At 35.4% G+C, this 15,124-nt stretch overlaps 3 protein-coding genes across 3 annotated transcripts; 1 reads left to right on the forward strand and 2 right to left on the reverse strand.

Moving 5' to 3' along the window:
* Positions 1-322: 322 nt before the first annotated feature.
* Positions 323-2,667, forward strand: LOC131662426 (uncharacterized). Its single transcript, XM_058932210.1, has 2 exons — positions 323-2,375; positions 2,586-2,667. Exons 1-2 carry the CDS (start codon positions 394-396, stop codon positions 2,629-2,631), a joined length of 2,028 nt encoding a protein of 675 aa, XP_058788193.1. The 5' UTR covers positions 323-393; the 3' UTR covers positions 2,632-2,667.
* A 494-nt stretch (positions 2,668-3,161) lies between these two features.
* LOC131662428 (probable serine/threonine-protein kinase PBL23) lies at positions 3,162-5,543 on the reverse strand. The gene is made up of 5 exons (XM_058932212.1): positions 5,081-5,543; positions 4,774-4,955; positions 4,500-4,689; positions 3,967-4,358; positions 3,162-3,825 (listed from the first exon to the last, which is right to left on the reverse strand). Exons 1-5 carry the CDS (start codon positions 5,202-5,204, stop codon positions 3,376-3,378), a joined length of 1,338 nt encoding a protein of 445 aa, XP_058788195.1. The 5' UTR covers positions 5,205-5,543; the 3' UTR covers positions 3,162-3,375.
* A 3,187-nt stretch (positions 5,544-8,730) lies between these two features.
* Positions 8,731-11,181, reverse strand: LOC131662427 (uncharacterized). The gene is made up of 2 exons (XM_058932211.1): positions 9,207-11,181; positions 8,731-9,085 (listed from the first exon to the last, which is right to left on the reverse strand). The coding sequence occupies exons 1-2, from the start codon at positions 11,105-11,107 to the stop codon at positions 9,082-9,084; spliced, it is 1,905 nt and encodes a 634-aa protein (XP_058788194.1). The 5' UTR covers positions 11,108-11,181; the 3' UTR covers positions 8,731-9,081.
* Positions 11,182-15,124: the final 3,943 nt, after the last annotated feature.

The following is a 15,124-nucleotide window of genomic DNA, read 5'->3' on the forward strand; positions in this document are numbered from 1 at the left end:
ATCCTTTTATTTTCTGTGGGCCCTTTTCCGTGCAAATCCGTTTCTCATGTTGAGCAAAGGACAATTTGCTTTTTGTGAGTGGAAGTTTCAAAAAGCATGCTATTATGCCAATTTTAGCGCAACAATGCCACTGCGTATGTGTACCTTACCTGCAAAATTTGTTTCAATAATAATCAACCATTTCTAAAAGACTCCTTGTTCCTAAGTTCCAACCCCATTTCAAAAATACTCTACTATAATACTTTAATGAAAACTACTAGCACAAACACCTTTGAAAAAATAAGTGTTTTTGTCGGTATCAAACTCCTCACCGACACTTGTGATTACGTTTAATTTATTCATTTGTCCAAATTATTACCAGTGTCCCGTGTTAGTGTCGGGGTCTTTTTCGAAATGTCCGAGCTTCATACCATGGAAATGAGGCAAGATTGGATGCTTTCACCTGCTGGTGATAGTGAACCAACTCTCAGAACTGCTCATTTTCTCAAACCCATTTCTAACTCCATTCATGAGTTTAGCCTTAACCCTTCATCTTCATCTTCTGTTTTGGAACCAAAGGGATGTCCTTTGAAAATCAACTTCAATGGCTGGCGCTACCCACACACAAAATGGGTTAGGTGGGTTGATCAGCTTAAACCCAAATATGAATCAGTTTGGAAAAAAGCTGGAATCTTTGAACCTATAATGAGTACTAAGAGCCGCATTATGAAAAACCAAGACTTGCTTTATGGGGTTGCTGAGAAATGGTGTTCTCAGACAAATACCTTTGTGTTTCCCTTTGCTGAAGCGACAATCACTTTGGAGGATGTTATGGTTTTGGGGGGTTACTCTCTATTTGGTGATCCTGTTTTCACACCACTTGAAGATCAAGAAATGGGAGAGGTCGAAAAGAAGCTCGATGACATTGAAAGACAGGAGAGGATTATAAAAAGTATGGCTCCTACCACATCAAGGTGGATGGATATTTTCATGAATAAAGGGAGTGAAATTGAGCATGAGGCATTTCTTGTTACTTGGTTGTCAGTTTTTGTTTTTCCTCACAAATACAATTTGGTGAAAAGTTGTTTGTTTCCTATTGCTGTTCATCTTACTAGAGGGAATCGTATTGCTTTGGCACCTGCTGTTTTGGCTAGTTTATATAACGATTTGAGTTTGTTTAAGGAAATAATTGTAGGTTTCAAGAAATGTTTAGTACGAGGTGTTGAACTTCCTTTGGTGTTGGAGGTTGATGTACAATCACCATTTTACTTGGTTCAAGTTTGGGTGTGGGAGAGGTTCAAAAATTTGCAACCACAATCTAACTTGATCGACAAGGAAGAGCATGTATTGTTGAGGTGGAATATGGTTAGGGCTTTGAAAATTGACAATGTGAGGTTTGCATTCGACTCAGCTATCGATGATTTTCTTTGGCGTCCATATGTTAGATATGCCGATAAGTGTGGAATGTATTATCCAAATGATGAAATTTCGGTACCATTTAAGACAGATTTGGATATACAAATGCTCTCATTTGTTCTGTGCTTGAGAGTTTCTGAGTTAGTTGGAATTGAATGTATAGAGCAATATCTACCACATAGAGTTGCGATGCAATTTGGAATGGATCAAGATGTTCCTGGTTACGTGTCTAGATTCAATGAGACTAAAGAGGTTGCTTGGAACAATTACACCAGACCCTCATCGGATACAAGTTTATATTTTCCATCTAGATTTTTTGAGGCCGATGTTACCACGCGTTATGCAAAGTGGTGGAAAAAATCAGTATTGGGTCCTCAGGGTTTCAATAAGAACGTTGTGCGGCGCAAGAGAAGTGCAAGGTCATTGAAATTTCGACCTCATCATGCTGCTTTGTTTCCTCTTCCTAAACTTGTTGATGATGATGTTCCTAAAGTTTTGAAAACCATGTCATCTGAAAATTCTGCTGAAGATGGTTTGAAAGATGAGAAAAATTCTGATGCTCCATCGAGTCTACCACCAGAACATAACACTTTGACTCCTTTGTTATCTGCTGTTGAGGATTGTAAGACTGTGTCGGAAGATGTTAAATTTAAAGACGGAAATTCTGTTAAAGATGGTCTGGAGTCTGAGAAAAATGTTGATGCCAATGCTGATGCTGAGGCTACTTCAAGTCTATCACGAGAACATAACACTCTGATTCTGAGTCCTTTGATATCTGTTGAAGTTTGTAAGAATGTGCTGGAAGATGATGAGTTTAAGGATGCAAATGAAAGCAAAGAAGCTGGGTTGTCAAGTGAGAGAATGTGCGAACCGGAGACTCAAGGTGTGAGCTATAGCTATTTATCGGACGCAAGCATAGCGAAACTTGAAGAGAGAATTATCCGACTCGAGAAACTTCATAGAGAATTGAAGATGGCAAGGTTAGTCCTTAGTTGATAACATTATTACTGTTAAATATATGTACCTGTCATTAGCATATTGGAACCTAGTGGTTCAAAGTTCAAACCTCAGATAGTCGGTAACGGCGATTTTCTTTCTTAATAATATATATTTTTGTCTAATAATTGTGATCTTACGAAATTATATGTTCCCTTGTTCTGAAGTTTTGCTATGTCATTTTGTGCCCTCAGAAAATCCAGGGAAGGTAATGCAAGGCCTATGAGTGGTTCTCATTAAAGGTTAGTGCATGATTAGCATCAAAACGTGTAAGGTGAATTTTTTTATTGGATTAATCGAATATGAAATAATTGATTACTTAAGGCTGTTTTGTTAATCACATCATCCTAATTAAGTGTTCTGTTACATACATTGCAGGTTTCTGATGTGAAGCAACTTGACAAAAGTGGATTTGAAGGATATTAATGTTGGTATTTCACTCTTCTGTTTTATTTGGTTATTGAATAGAAAACATAGTTATCTGTCAATTGTGTTACACTATATTGGTGTAAATCTGTTATTTGAATCAATAGTTATAAACCATTGACTTTAGTTATTAGTTATTAAAATATTTCTATGGAAGTTGAAACCTTTTGATTCATGAGCTATTAACAATGAAGCGCGGACACTGAAAATCGACACTGACACTGACTCGTCGCACTGTTAATAATTTGAAAAAATAACTACGTTGTCTGTTTCGGACACAGACACACTTTTTTTCAGAGGTGTCAGTGCTACAGCTAGAAACTCCCTCTGAATGAAGACTATAATGATATTGAAAAAAATATTGAATTCTGGTATGATCTCTTGATTACAGAACTTGGTGCAAGAATGGATACAATTATCTTAACAAAGTGATCAAGCTTTTAGATTTAAGCTAATTGTTGACATGTTTCATATCTTAACACAAGCCATATTCATAAAATTGAATGGCATGTTATTAGGATTGAAACTTCAATCTGCTATGACTTTGCAAAACAAATTTCATTCACTATATCTTCTATGAACTTTGTCATCATCGTTATCGTTATCATTATCATTATCATTACCATTTTCTCCATCCTCATCCTCTTCATCGTCGTCATCACCATCCTCGTACTCATCCTCGTCTTCATCATCATCATCATCATTGTCGTCGTCACCATCCTCATCGTCGTTATCATCATCATTATTTACAACTTTTGATTCATGATTTCCACCTTGAGAAGCAAAAGTCTCTTTTGTAACTTTTTCTCCCTCCTCATCTATCTTGTTTGCTAGAAATTCAAGAGCGGTAACTACATCGCTGATTAACGGCCGCGTATCAGCTTCCTCTTGAAGACACATTGCTGCAACAGCTAGAGCTTGATATAGACCCTTTGTAGGGTAGTTATCTCCTAGCAATGGATCTGCCATTTTTGTGAACTTATTTCTATCTCTTAGGAGAGGTTGTGCCTAAAAAAAAATAGAAGAAACATAAATTACATAGTGAATAATGTTACATTAGCATAAAATTCGGTATCGTTTATATGGTAGTAACTTTCATCTCAAACTTAATTTCATTGGTGTAGGAGTGTCTAAGGTTCGAGAACATACCCAAATGACTAAATTTTGTTCTTCTGACGGTCTCAAATTGTCGATGACTCTTCTTCCCGTGATAATCTCCAAGAACACAACTCCAAAACTATACACATCCGATTTCGTACTTAATTGTCCCGTTGATGCATATTCAGGAGCACAATAGCCATAAGTTCCCATCACTCTGGTGGATACATGTGACTTATCACCGGTCGGGCCGAGTTTTGCAAGTCCAAAGTCTGAAAGCTTTGGATTGTAGCTTTCATCTAATAAAATGTTTGACGCTTTGAAATCACGGTATATCACTGGAGGGTTCGCTTCTTCGTGTAGATATTCAAGCCCTTTTGCTGCTCCTTCTGCAATCTTCATCCTAGTTTTCCAGTCCAACGGCTTTCTGCCCGGAGTTATATCTGATACGCAATTGTTGTCGGTCAGATAAAATAAAATTTCTCATTATTACATAATGACATGGTAAGATTCTTCAAATTGTTCTTACAGGAATCACTTATATGTTAATTAAAAAGCACTTATAATGACAATTACTTACTTACCAAGCAAGTGATCTTCTAAGGAACCATTTTCCATATATTCGTACACCAAAACCCTCTGGTCACCTTCGGCGCAATAACCTACTAAATTCACGAGATTTTGATGATGCAAAAGACTCAAAATCAAAACCTCAACAAGAAATTCTCTGTTTCCTTGAAATCCATTTCTGTCAAGCTGCTTCACAGCAACAACCTGTAACGTAAAAAAGCACTTATTTAGGGTTTAGGCTTTATCGATTAACAAAACATTGCAAAGAGAATTCGGTTGACGTAATACTTGATTCGTGCTTTTAATCTTTCCTTTGTATACTCTTCCAAAACCTCCTTCTCCAATCATATTCGGAGGATGAAAATTCTGAGTCGCGTTGCATAGATCGCGATATGAAAATACCTTCGAGGTAACATTCCCTTTTCCAAGCTTTGCTATCTCATCTGCAATGAACCTTCTCTTGCCACTATCTACAATATAAAAATTGTTCAAATTTTCCGGAAAAAGGTTATGATGAAAACTATGAATGAAATCAAATTTTATGAAAGCTAAGAACAAGATTAACAAAAACAATGAAATTTTGAGATTAATTTACCAGTTTTAAAAGAGATATTAGCAAATGAGGTTAAAGTTTTTGCTTCATGGTATTCCTTAATACTCTTCTTCAATGATCTCTTGTTGATTCTCTCTTGTGAAGCACAACATGGAAAACAACTCATTTTCCACCAACCTTAAACAAACCTTAATACAAAGAAACCTCAAATTTACAAAACCTTAACCTTTCCAAATCCATAATCTGCATGCATGCAGCATGCAAATGTTTGCTCTATAATCCAATGCTAGAACAAACAACCTTGTAAAAAATCAACAAACCTCATAAATCAAAATATCTGTTTTAGATGTTCTTGATTAAAATTTAAAACCACGTTGATATTCAAGATTCGGAGAATCTTATCATTTCAACATGGTTTTATTTTTTTTTTATTGTTTTCTTCTTTGTTTTTCTTCAATAGCCTCTTTGAATTTGGAAAAAAGGATGAAGACTTGGTCAAATGTGACAAACCAGAAATAACAAAATTGAGTCATTTATGTTAAACTATGGCTCTCATCTCTTATTATCCATTATTTATCTGTCATAACAATGTAGGGTTTTGTATATATTTTATCTTTCTCATGATTTTTCACCTAATATAGAGGATATGAGGATGTCTCATTTTTTAATCCAACTAATAATAAATAATGTTACGTTATATGGTTGAATTGAGCGTATATACTTTTTTTTTTCTTCATTTTTATACCAAATTTATGAAATTTGATTGGGTCGGATAACAAATTTGACCAAAACCAACCGAATCCTATATGAGAATATCTACACATTTCTATTTCCATCTCAATGTCAATTAAAATTATTTAAATAATATTTTTTTACAATTAAGCTAAAACTTTAGAATTAGATTCAATAGTCGTGAAAGAGTGTATAAAAATTTAATCTATAGGTGTGGTTTAAGTAACAATTAAATACAATTGATTTAGTAGAACTTAAAATCTCATATTATGAAAAATATAATAGATTTAGTATATGTTTGGGTCCAAAATGAATAATGAATAAGCAAAATTCAGAATCGATTTTAACATGTTTGTTTCCTCTTGACCAGAAATACTTTTTGTTTTTCAGAATTAATTCTACTTATAATTAGAATTTTTAATTTTTAAGATTAAACGTTATTTTTATATTAAAATATTTTGTTAAATTTAATTTTGCAAGAATTTATTAAAATATAAATTATTTTATTTTCAATTTACTGTTAATCTACAATTAATTCTTAACTACGATTTGATATCAATTTGTTCATTAGTAAAGTAACAAAAAACTTTAGTCACAAATAATTGTTGAATAATAATATAGGTATATCATTACAACAAACATAACTAAACAGATCACATGATTCACACATATTTAATAAAAACTGATTTAAAGAGGCCTATTGAAACTAAACTAAACAATCATTTTTAGAAAATTTATGGCAAAAGAGATGAAAAGAGATTTAAATAACATTACAAAATAAGAGGGATGAAACCCTCCATGAAAGATCGGCATCCAAAGTGATGAAAATCGAACTCTTGCAATTGAACAAGTTTGAGAATTTATATTTAAAATGGATCTCGGACAAACGTGTCACGGTGCCCTAAGTGCGCGCCATTTTTATGTGATTATATGCTCACATGGCACTGTTGGTCGCACAACGCACCACAATACTCTATGTGTGTGGCATTTTTTCCATTATGTTGATACGTCTAAAGTGAGATCACCAAAAACATGTTTATTTCTAAAAGGTGTGACATGTTTTTTTAACATTGAGTTGCAAAGAATTTTAGATTTATGAAATTTTGCCAATTTTGTTTTTTTTCTTCTTCTAATTAGTGTATTTAAGTCTTCTCCATTCATGTCATCCTAACTTATACAATGAAAATATTGCAGAACTTGTTAGGTTAGGATGATTACGACATATATCAATCTTGTCCATAATTTTTTGGAATCTTGTTAAAATCTTACAAAAACGTAAACGTTTAAAATAAAAAGCATTCAAAATTAAAGTAAAATAATCTAAAAAAAACATGTAATAACCGAGTGTCATCAAGTACCACACTCTCGTACCATTAATCTATAGAGTCTCTTGTTCAGTTTTAATCATCAAGAGCCAACTTATATTGGTCGGTACGAATCTGTGGCACGCTAAATAAGGGCCAACGGATCCGTGGCACACTAAGTAAGGGCCAACGATTTCCTTTCTTTTAGGAGGAAACACACATTTTCGTCAACAACCCCTAAAGAATAAAACAACAGCAAGTAACCCTCGAGGAGGGACCTACGATGTGTTTCAAGAGTGTATGAGCCAATTCTTTTGGATCCTAGGAAGAACTATGCCAACATTTAACTTCCCATTTCACAATGTTCTGTTGTCAGTCCAAGGGAAAGAGAAGCCACTGTAAAATTACATTTCCCGCTTCTATAAGGAGGCTATCTTGGTCAAATACGACAACGATGAAATAAAAGTCTACCTATTGGAGTCGAGACTTCTTCCTGAAAGTCTCTTCGCAAAAGAAATTGGACTCAAGCCACCAAAGGGATCAAAATGATATTTTATTTGTGGCCTAAGCATGCATCATGTACAAGGAGAATCTCAATGCGAGAAAGGCCGAGAAAAGGGGACAAACATGTGAGGTTGATTGACATATAGAGAAAGATACATCTCGTAGATACACCTCAAGAAAGCATCAACATGATGTCTAGAGAAAGATACATCTCGAAGATACACCTCAAGAAAGTATCAACACGGTATCTACTGCAAGAACAAGAAGAATGAGGAAAAAGACTTCATGAAATCCTCAAGAAGATTCAGCCATAGCACCCTGTTCACCACATCCATAGAATGTATCTTCGAAATATGTGAGTGCTGATTTCAAAGAAAAGACATTTTATTCCCAGGCCAGTTCCATCATGCAGAGTTAACAAGACTAAAACATTGCAGGTTTCACAAGAGCAACGACTGCAACACCAACGCGTGGAAGGACAAAATTGAAATATTGATACAAAAAAGGATTTCAAAAAGTTTGCAGGTAGGAGAGAAGGCTCTTCTAGGCATCAAAGTTATTGCCCCTGTCTCCCTAAACCCTTCAAGGAAAATGAGGTGGCGGCAGACAACAAAAGATAAAATAAAAAAGTCCAGAAGATGGAGGTGACAAACTGAAGATCACTTCCATTGATTGACTCGATACATGTTTCCCCTTATATAAGAATGTGAAAGAATTTTTCCACCTCCCTATTCGTGGTAGGAGGATTTCTCACCAGTATGAACTTGGCGAAAAAAGAGGTTCTAGGAGTTACTTAGCACCCACCCACCTCTCAATGACCAAAGTGACATACTCTAGCCCCATTGCTCGCCCCTCTTTAATGAGTTTAAGAACAAATGGCTTTAAATATGGAAAGATAAACTGAGCATTGGCGCAAAGAATTGAAGTTGGGTTGTGAAGAATTCGCTAAGTGTCTATAACTATCGTGCATAAAACATCCACAAAAGGATCTCATCAACCCGCAAATTGGCCAAAATGGAAAAAATTTCACGCTTAACAAAGGTTCACATAGAAAAATTTCATGCAAAGCAAAGGTTAAACAGAAAATCTGTAACCAAGAGGTAGTAACTTTAGAAATAACAGGTAACAAAGCAAGCATCAAATCAACAGCAAGATAAAATCAAAGAAAAAGCAGGTCCATTACTATTTGTGGCTAACTTTGATGAAGTTGAGTGTTTTCTAATAACTAATAACTATGTTTCTATGTAATATTCAAGTAAAAGCAGAAACTGAGTCCCAACATTATTATCCTAAAATGTTCATGTTTCATTTGGTCTTCTGTTTCAATTAACATTCTTGCAATGTAGCTTAACTAGTACTGTAATCATGTTTATAACTGTGACCAAACCTTGCCATCTTTAACTAATTCTACTAAACTGTCAACGTAAGCCTCAAAATCAAATCCTGCACAAGAAATTCCCGGTTTCGTTGATTTCCATTTCTGTCAAGTTGTTATCACAGAAACTACCTACAATGTATGTACAAAGCACTTATTTAGGATGATGTTACTTACAAAACAACCTTAACGATTACGCTTTTTCCTTAACATAGTACTAAAAAGAGAATATTGTATTCAACTGAAGCCTAACCTCGTCGCCTTCAGTTTTGCATGCACCTTTTCGAGTCGGCTAATTCTCCGTTCAAGTTCTGCTATACTTTCTTCAGATAAAGTGCTATAGCTTTCTTCCCGTGTCCCGGATTCGCAGATTCCGTCGCTTGACATCCTAGCTTCTTTGCTCTCATTCGCATCTTTAGACTCAACATCTTCCGACACATGCTTACAATCTTCAACAGATATCAAAGGACTCGGAGTGTCGTGTTTTTGTGGTTGACTTGATGAAGCATCAGCATCCACTTTTTTCTCAGCTTTCGAACCATCCTCAACAGAATTTTCAGATAACATAGATGTCAAAACTTTAGGGATAAAATCAGAAGGAACATCATCATAAACAATATTTTCACCCTTGCTAGTTTTTGAACCATCATCACAAGATTTTTCAAGAGTAACAGGGTCAACAAGTTTTAGAGGAAACTCAAGTGAAAGCTCAGCGACAGGACTACATTTTGATGACCCGACATTCTTTTTCCTTGGGACAACATTCTTAACGAAACCCTGAGGCCCCAATACAGATTTCGTCCACCACATTGTATAACGTGTAGAAACATCAGCCTCAAAAAATTTAGATGGAAAATATAAACTTGTATCAGATAAGGGTCTCGTGTAATTTTTCCAAGCAAGCTCTTTAGTCTCATTGAATCGAGACACATAACCAGGAACATCTTGATCCATTCCAAATTGCATCGCAACTCTATGTGGTAGATATTGCTCTATAGTTTCAAATCCAACTAGCTCAGAAACTCTCAAGCATAGAACAAAAGAGAGCATTTGTTTATCCAAATCTTTCTTAAACGGTACCGAAACTTCATCATTTGGATAAAACATTCCACAATTATCAGCATATCTAACATATGGACGCCAAAGAAAATCATCAGTAGCCGATTCTAATGCCAACCTCACATCGTCAGTTTCTAAAGCCTTAACCATATGCCACCTCAACAATACATGGTCTCCCTTATTGAGCATCTTGGGTTGTGGCTGCAAATTTTTGAACCTCTCCCACACCCAAACTTGAACCAAGTAAAAGGGTGATTGTAAATTAACCTCCCACACCATGGGAGATCTATCACCTCCTACTGAACATTTCTTAAAACCTACAATTGTTTCCTTAAACAAACTCAAATCCTTATATAAACTAGCCAAAACAGCAGGTGCTAGAGCAATAGTATTCCCTCTAGCAAGATGAACAGCAATAGGAAACAAACAAGTTTTCACCACATAGTATTTGTGAGGAAAAACAAAAATTGACAACCAAGTAACAAGAAATGCTTCATGCTCAATCTCACTGCTTTTATCAATGAAAATATCCATCCACATTGATGTGGAAGGAGCCATACCTTTCTTACTCCTCTCGAGTCTTTCAATGTCGACGAGCTTCTTTTCAATCTCCTTCATTTCTTGATCTTGAAGTGATGTGAAAACAGGATCACCAAATAGAGAGTAGCCCCCTAAAACCATAACATCCTCCAAAGTGATGGTTGCTTCACCAAAGGGAAACACAAAGGTATTAGTCTCACAGCACCATTTCTCAACAACCCCATAAAGCAAGTCTTGATTCTTCATTATGCGGCTCTTAGTACTCATAATAGGTTCATAGATTCCAGCAATTTTCCAAACTGATTCATACTTTGGCTTAAGTTGATCAACCCACCTAACCCATTTCGTCTGTGGGTAGCGCCAGCCATTGAAATTGATTTTCAGAGAACATTCTTTAGGTTCAAAAACAGAACAAGAAGAAGAAGAAGGGTCAAGGTTGAAGTGGAAATTAAGTTCATGAATGGAGTTTGCAATAGGTTTGAGAAAATGTGCAGTTCTGAGAGTTGGTTCACTATCACCAGCAGGTGAAAGCATGAAACATTCCCTCATTTCCATGGCGTTGTGGTGTTTGTGTTTTTGATCAATTTCTTTTTCTTAGGGAAGTGACAGTGTGTGTGACACAAAATTGGTTATAGTATCATGCTTTACGCAACAACACAAATATGTTTGTATCTACACAAAAAGAGGCAAATGTGTGAAAACCCCAAATTGTCCTTTCTACAGACACAAAGTCATTGGTATTTAAAGCGTTTACTAATTTTGTCTTTAATATCGAATTTATTTCGAAATATATGCTTAACTTTATTTATATATTGCTATATACATTTGTTTTATATATATTGCATCTATACTAATTTGGAACAACTTTTTTTTATTCTTAAAAAATATATTGATGATCAATTTATAATTCAAAGATTATTATATTCGCCTCCAACAATATAGTCTCGGTCTGTTAACATGAGATTTTCGAGTTAACCTTTTCGACATGAATGTGAGATATGAGATGGATATAAATACTTGGTATAGGTAGCTAAGTCATATTGCCAACACGAAGTCACAAATTCTACAAGTGGAGTTTTCGAAAAATATGATTAGGTGACTTGAAGACGTTTTCGACAACAGTAACGATTTGAAGCGATTTGAGAATCAAATACACGTGGAAACACATCAGAAGACAAAAACCCGTGTAGAAGATATATGTCGAATTCTGAAGATATAAATATTGTTGACAATTATTGGTGTACATAGTATATAAGTATATTTCGTTTTTGTAATGGGGTTCACATTTTCATCTTTAAAACTCACATATCCAAGTCACAGAGATGACGAGTCTCCTAAAAATGTATGAATTTGAGTCCTATCTTTAATTTAATCACTTTCGATTGTTCTATTTTTTGTAGTTTACTCTTTCTAGATTCATATGTTAATTTAAGAATATTTACTTGATTTCTTTAGTTATTTGCATCACACGCACCCAAATCCCATCAAAATGCATTATTCTAAGATCCACCCTATTTTGAACAAAATATGACCTGGAAATACATCTTTGTTTTCTATTTAGGGGTTTCCGAAGATGCATCTCCGAAATTTTTCCTGAAGTCCTTTAAAAGTTTTTGCAAGCGTGTTAATTACAAGGGAGATTTTTTCGGAGATGCATCTCCAGAAACCTCCTGAATTATTTCATAAGAGCACATTGTCTTGACATTGTAATTTTTTTAGGTCAACTTATATTAAAGTAAAATCAAAATAAAATCAAGCTAAAGTTAAATTTCACTAAAGTTAAATGAAAGTAAAAAGTCTTACACTAATTCAAAAGTCAACATCATTTATAATATTTGTCCAAAAGTACAAAAAATAATACATCCAAACATAAATTACTGGGTTTGTCAAAACTCCTGCCTTTTCCTCCTCCACATGTACTGCACAATATTTCATAACTCGGCATCCGTGTTCTCTACGAGGGCCAACTAGGGACTATCATCCTCAAAGAGTCCTGCATATATGCCTGCTCTACCCATCTCCTAAACACGTCGATACACCATCATCACATCCTCAATGTGGTCCTCTTGAGCCTTAAGTAACTTCTGGTTAGCTGGCCTAGGTGGCTTTTTAGGAGGTTCTGGTGTCATGATAGGGTGTGACATCTTATAGAACCATGTCATATAGACGTCTATATAGGCCCAATGTATACGAGCTAAAACCCTGCGATACTGTTCAGGACCCAAGTGACTCTTGAAATTGTCAAGTATCAAATTGAGATCTCTGCCGCAGATGGTGGGAAGAGCGAACTATTAGGGGGGGTCTCGGAATAATCTTCAGATAGCCAAATTTCTGCATCACTCAGTCGGGAATATAAGGATACATAAGAGATGACATAGATGGTAGTCATATGGTGTATATGGATAGGACGTCAAATGGACGCATCTCACGGTGACCACTGTATGGGTAGAAGAAAATGTCATATGTTATAAGACAGTCAAGATGCACTCTGAATGGCTCGACAACAATATTCCCCCTATATGTAATAGGTGGCAGCGCGCGACAAATCCTCTTTGTAGGCAGGCACAACTTCACACCCAATGATGCGAGGGAAATGGGAAATGATCGATCCTTGAAAATGGTTCAAGTACACTATTAATAACAAGTGTAACAAATGAATTATGAAAATATTAGTCATAGTAAATTACAATAAGCATTTTGCAACTCCCTGTCATCTGCTTTGTCTTTCCATAGACAACTCTTGCTCAATTTCGAATATAGGTAGACCAAACTATCGGCTCCTCAGTTGTACTCGTGAATCACAGTCAGGTCGATGTAGTACTTAAGGTAGACAACATCGACATAGGTTGCACTTTTATTCACAAAAATGGACGTGACAACCAAGAACAAGTGTTAACACTTCAATCTGCAAGTCTGATGGTATTCAAATTGCATGTCATCACCTTCAGTCTTTATAAAGATTTTCCAAAAAAAAACCTAAACCTAGCATGCGCATCTCTTGTGTCAACTGCCTTCTGTGAGGCCTCAACCGGGCCTACCCCCAAATGGGTGACCATCATGTCAACGCCTTCCTCTCGATCGATCCTTCTATGGTTTAATAATTTTCCCCTTATTGGAAGATGGAGGAGGCAAGAGACTTCATCCAAGGTGATGGTCATTTTTCCTATAGGAAAGTGGAAAGACGAATTCTCTGAATTCCACTACTCTACAAAAGTCGCATGCATGTTGTGAGATATGGTCATGTACGCATTAGAAGATAAACCCGCAAAATCAGAATAGTGGAGAACATTATGAAACCAATTAGCAATCGAGTGCCTCAGCTCTAATATCTTCCGCTCGTGGTTTACCGATTTCAAACATGTACACTCTTGTAAAAAGGAAAATTATCATCAGTATAGATTTTATTAGTTGAAAACATACGTATTACAAAAGAAAAAAATACAACTCTCATTCCTATATATACTTAGCAGCATGATCTGCATAGAGATGAAGTAATGAGGTGTCAAATGGGCCTCTTGGATAATTCTTTAATATGGAACTGACTTCCTCCCAAGCTTCAGGAGATTCAGGAACTTTAGCGTCTACTACATTATCTGGGGACTCATGGCTTTGTGAAGTGGATGCCTGAGACATGTGGCTACGAGAAGCAAAACTTGTACTTGCAAACTTGATGATTGTGAACCATCAAATGAGTTATCATTAATTTGTGGCCTCGTGGTCCTAGTTATGTCCCTCTCACTTCGTACCGACGCAGTTTGTGACACACGTCCGAGCCTAACTTTGTTAGGGTTGTTTTCAACTATTGCACCTGCGTTAGAAACCTAAATGGAGAAAAACAGCATGTCAGAACAAATCCACAAAATCACCCTAATTTTAGTCTGAGTCCAATCCAGAGATAAGTCTCTGAAAATAGCACCAAGAATATCTAGAGATGCATCTCCAGACAAACGTGTGTTTCTCAACCATGACAAAAACGCCATTACTGTCCTAACCCTCCTAAAAAATTGTCAATGCATGTGTTTGTAGACTACGAATTTCGTTTACACTACTATCTAATGTATCTAAAAAAACTAATTTAACTTATACAACTAACTACAAATCAAAACATAAAAATATATATATATTTTTTAAATTTACCAAATCAAATTGACGAGAAAGAGAAGTTTGAATGTATGAGATGTTGAAAAATAGGAGAAAGAGCTCAAATGGTAAAAGGTTGAATAAATGGATGAGATGCTTGAATGTGTGAGAGATTAAATATTTTGTTTTAAGACATTTTTTTGTGTGTAGAAAATGAAGGAAGAAGAGGGAAAGTTTGACATGACGATATGAGACAAAAGTGTCCGAAGATGCATCTTCCAACTCCAAAAACATTCATGATTTTTCATAATGATGGGAGAGAATATATAAGTGCGGAAAGAGCAACCCCCCAATTTCTCCTAATTTGTAATCTCATTCTATTTGGTAATTTTGTAACTATCGTGTATATTTTTCATGTGATATAAGTGTTTGTGATTTTTTTTAAAAAATCTTAATAATAAATGTCTTTTTAAACAAAATATGATAAATTCT

This window comes from Vicia villosa, linkage group LG3 (assembly GCF_029867415.1).
Source record: "Vicia villosa cultivar HV-30 ecotype Madison, WI linkage group LG3, Vvil1.0, whole genome shotgun sequence".
NCBI classification, from domain to species: domain Eukaryota; kingdom Viridiplantae; phylum Streptophyta; class Magnoliopsida; order Fabales; family Fabaceae; genus Vicia; species Vicia villosa.

Excerpts from the sequence above, each read along its gene's own strand:
- LOC131662426 (XM_058932210.1), top strand. The coding sequence starts at position 394 with ATGTCCGAGCTTCATACCATGGAAATGAGGCAAGATTGGATGCTTTCA. Across the intron at positions 2,376-2,585 it reads AGAGAATTGAAGATGGCAAG|AAAATCCAGGGAAGGTAATG; the intron begins GTTAGTCCTTAG and ends TTGTGCCCTCAG.
- LOC131662428 (XM_058932212.1), bottom strand. The coding sequence starts at position 5,204 with ATGAGTTGTTTTCCATGTTGTGCTTCACAAGAGAGAATCAACAAGAGA. Across the intron at positions 4,956-5,080 it reads TAATATCTCTTTTAAAACTG|ATAGTGGCAAGAGAAGGTTC; the intron begins GTAAATTAATCT and ends TTTATATTGTAG. Across the intron at positions 4,690-4,773 it reads AGATTAAAAGCACGAATCAA|GTTGTTGCTGTGAAGCAGCT; the intron begins GTATTACGTCAA and ends TTTACGTTACAG.
- LOC131662427 (XM_058932211.1), bottom strand. The coding sequence starts at position 11,107 with ATGGAAATGAGGGAATGTTTCATGCTTTCACCTGCTGGTGATAGTGAA.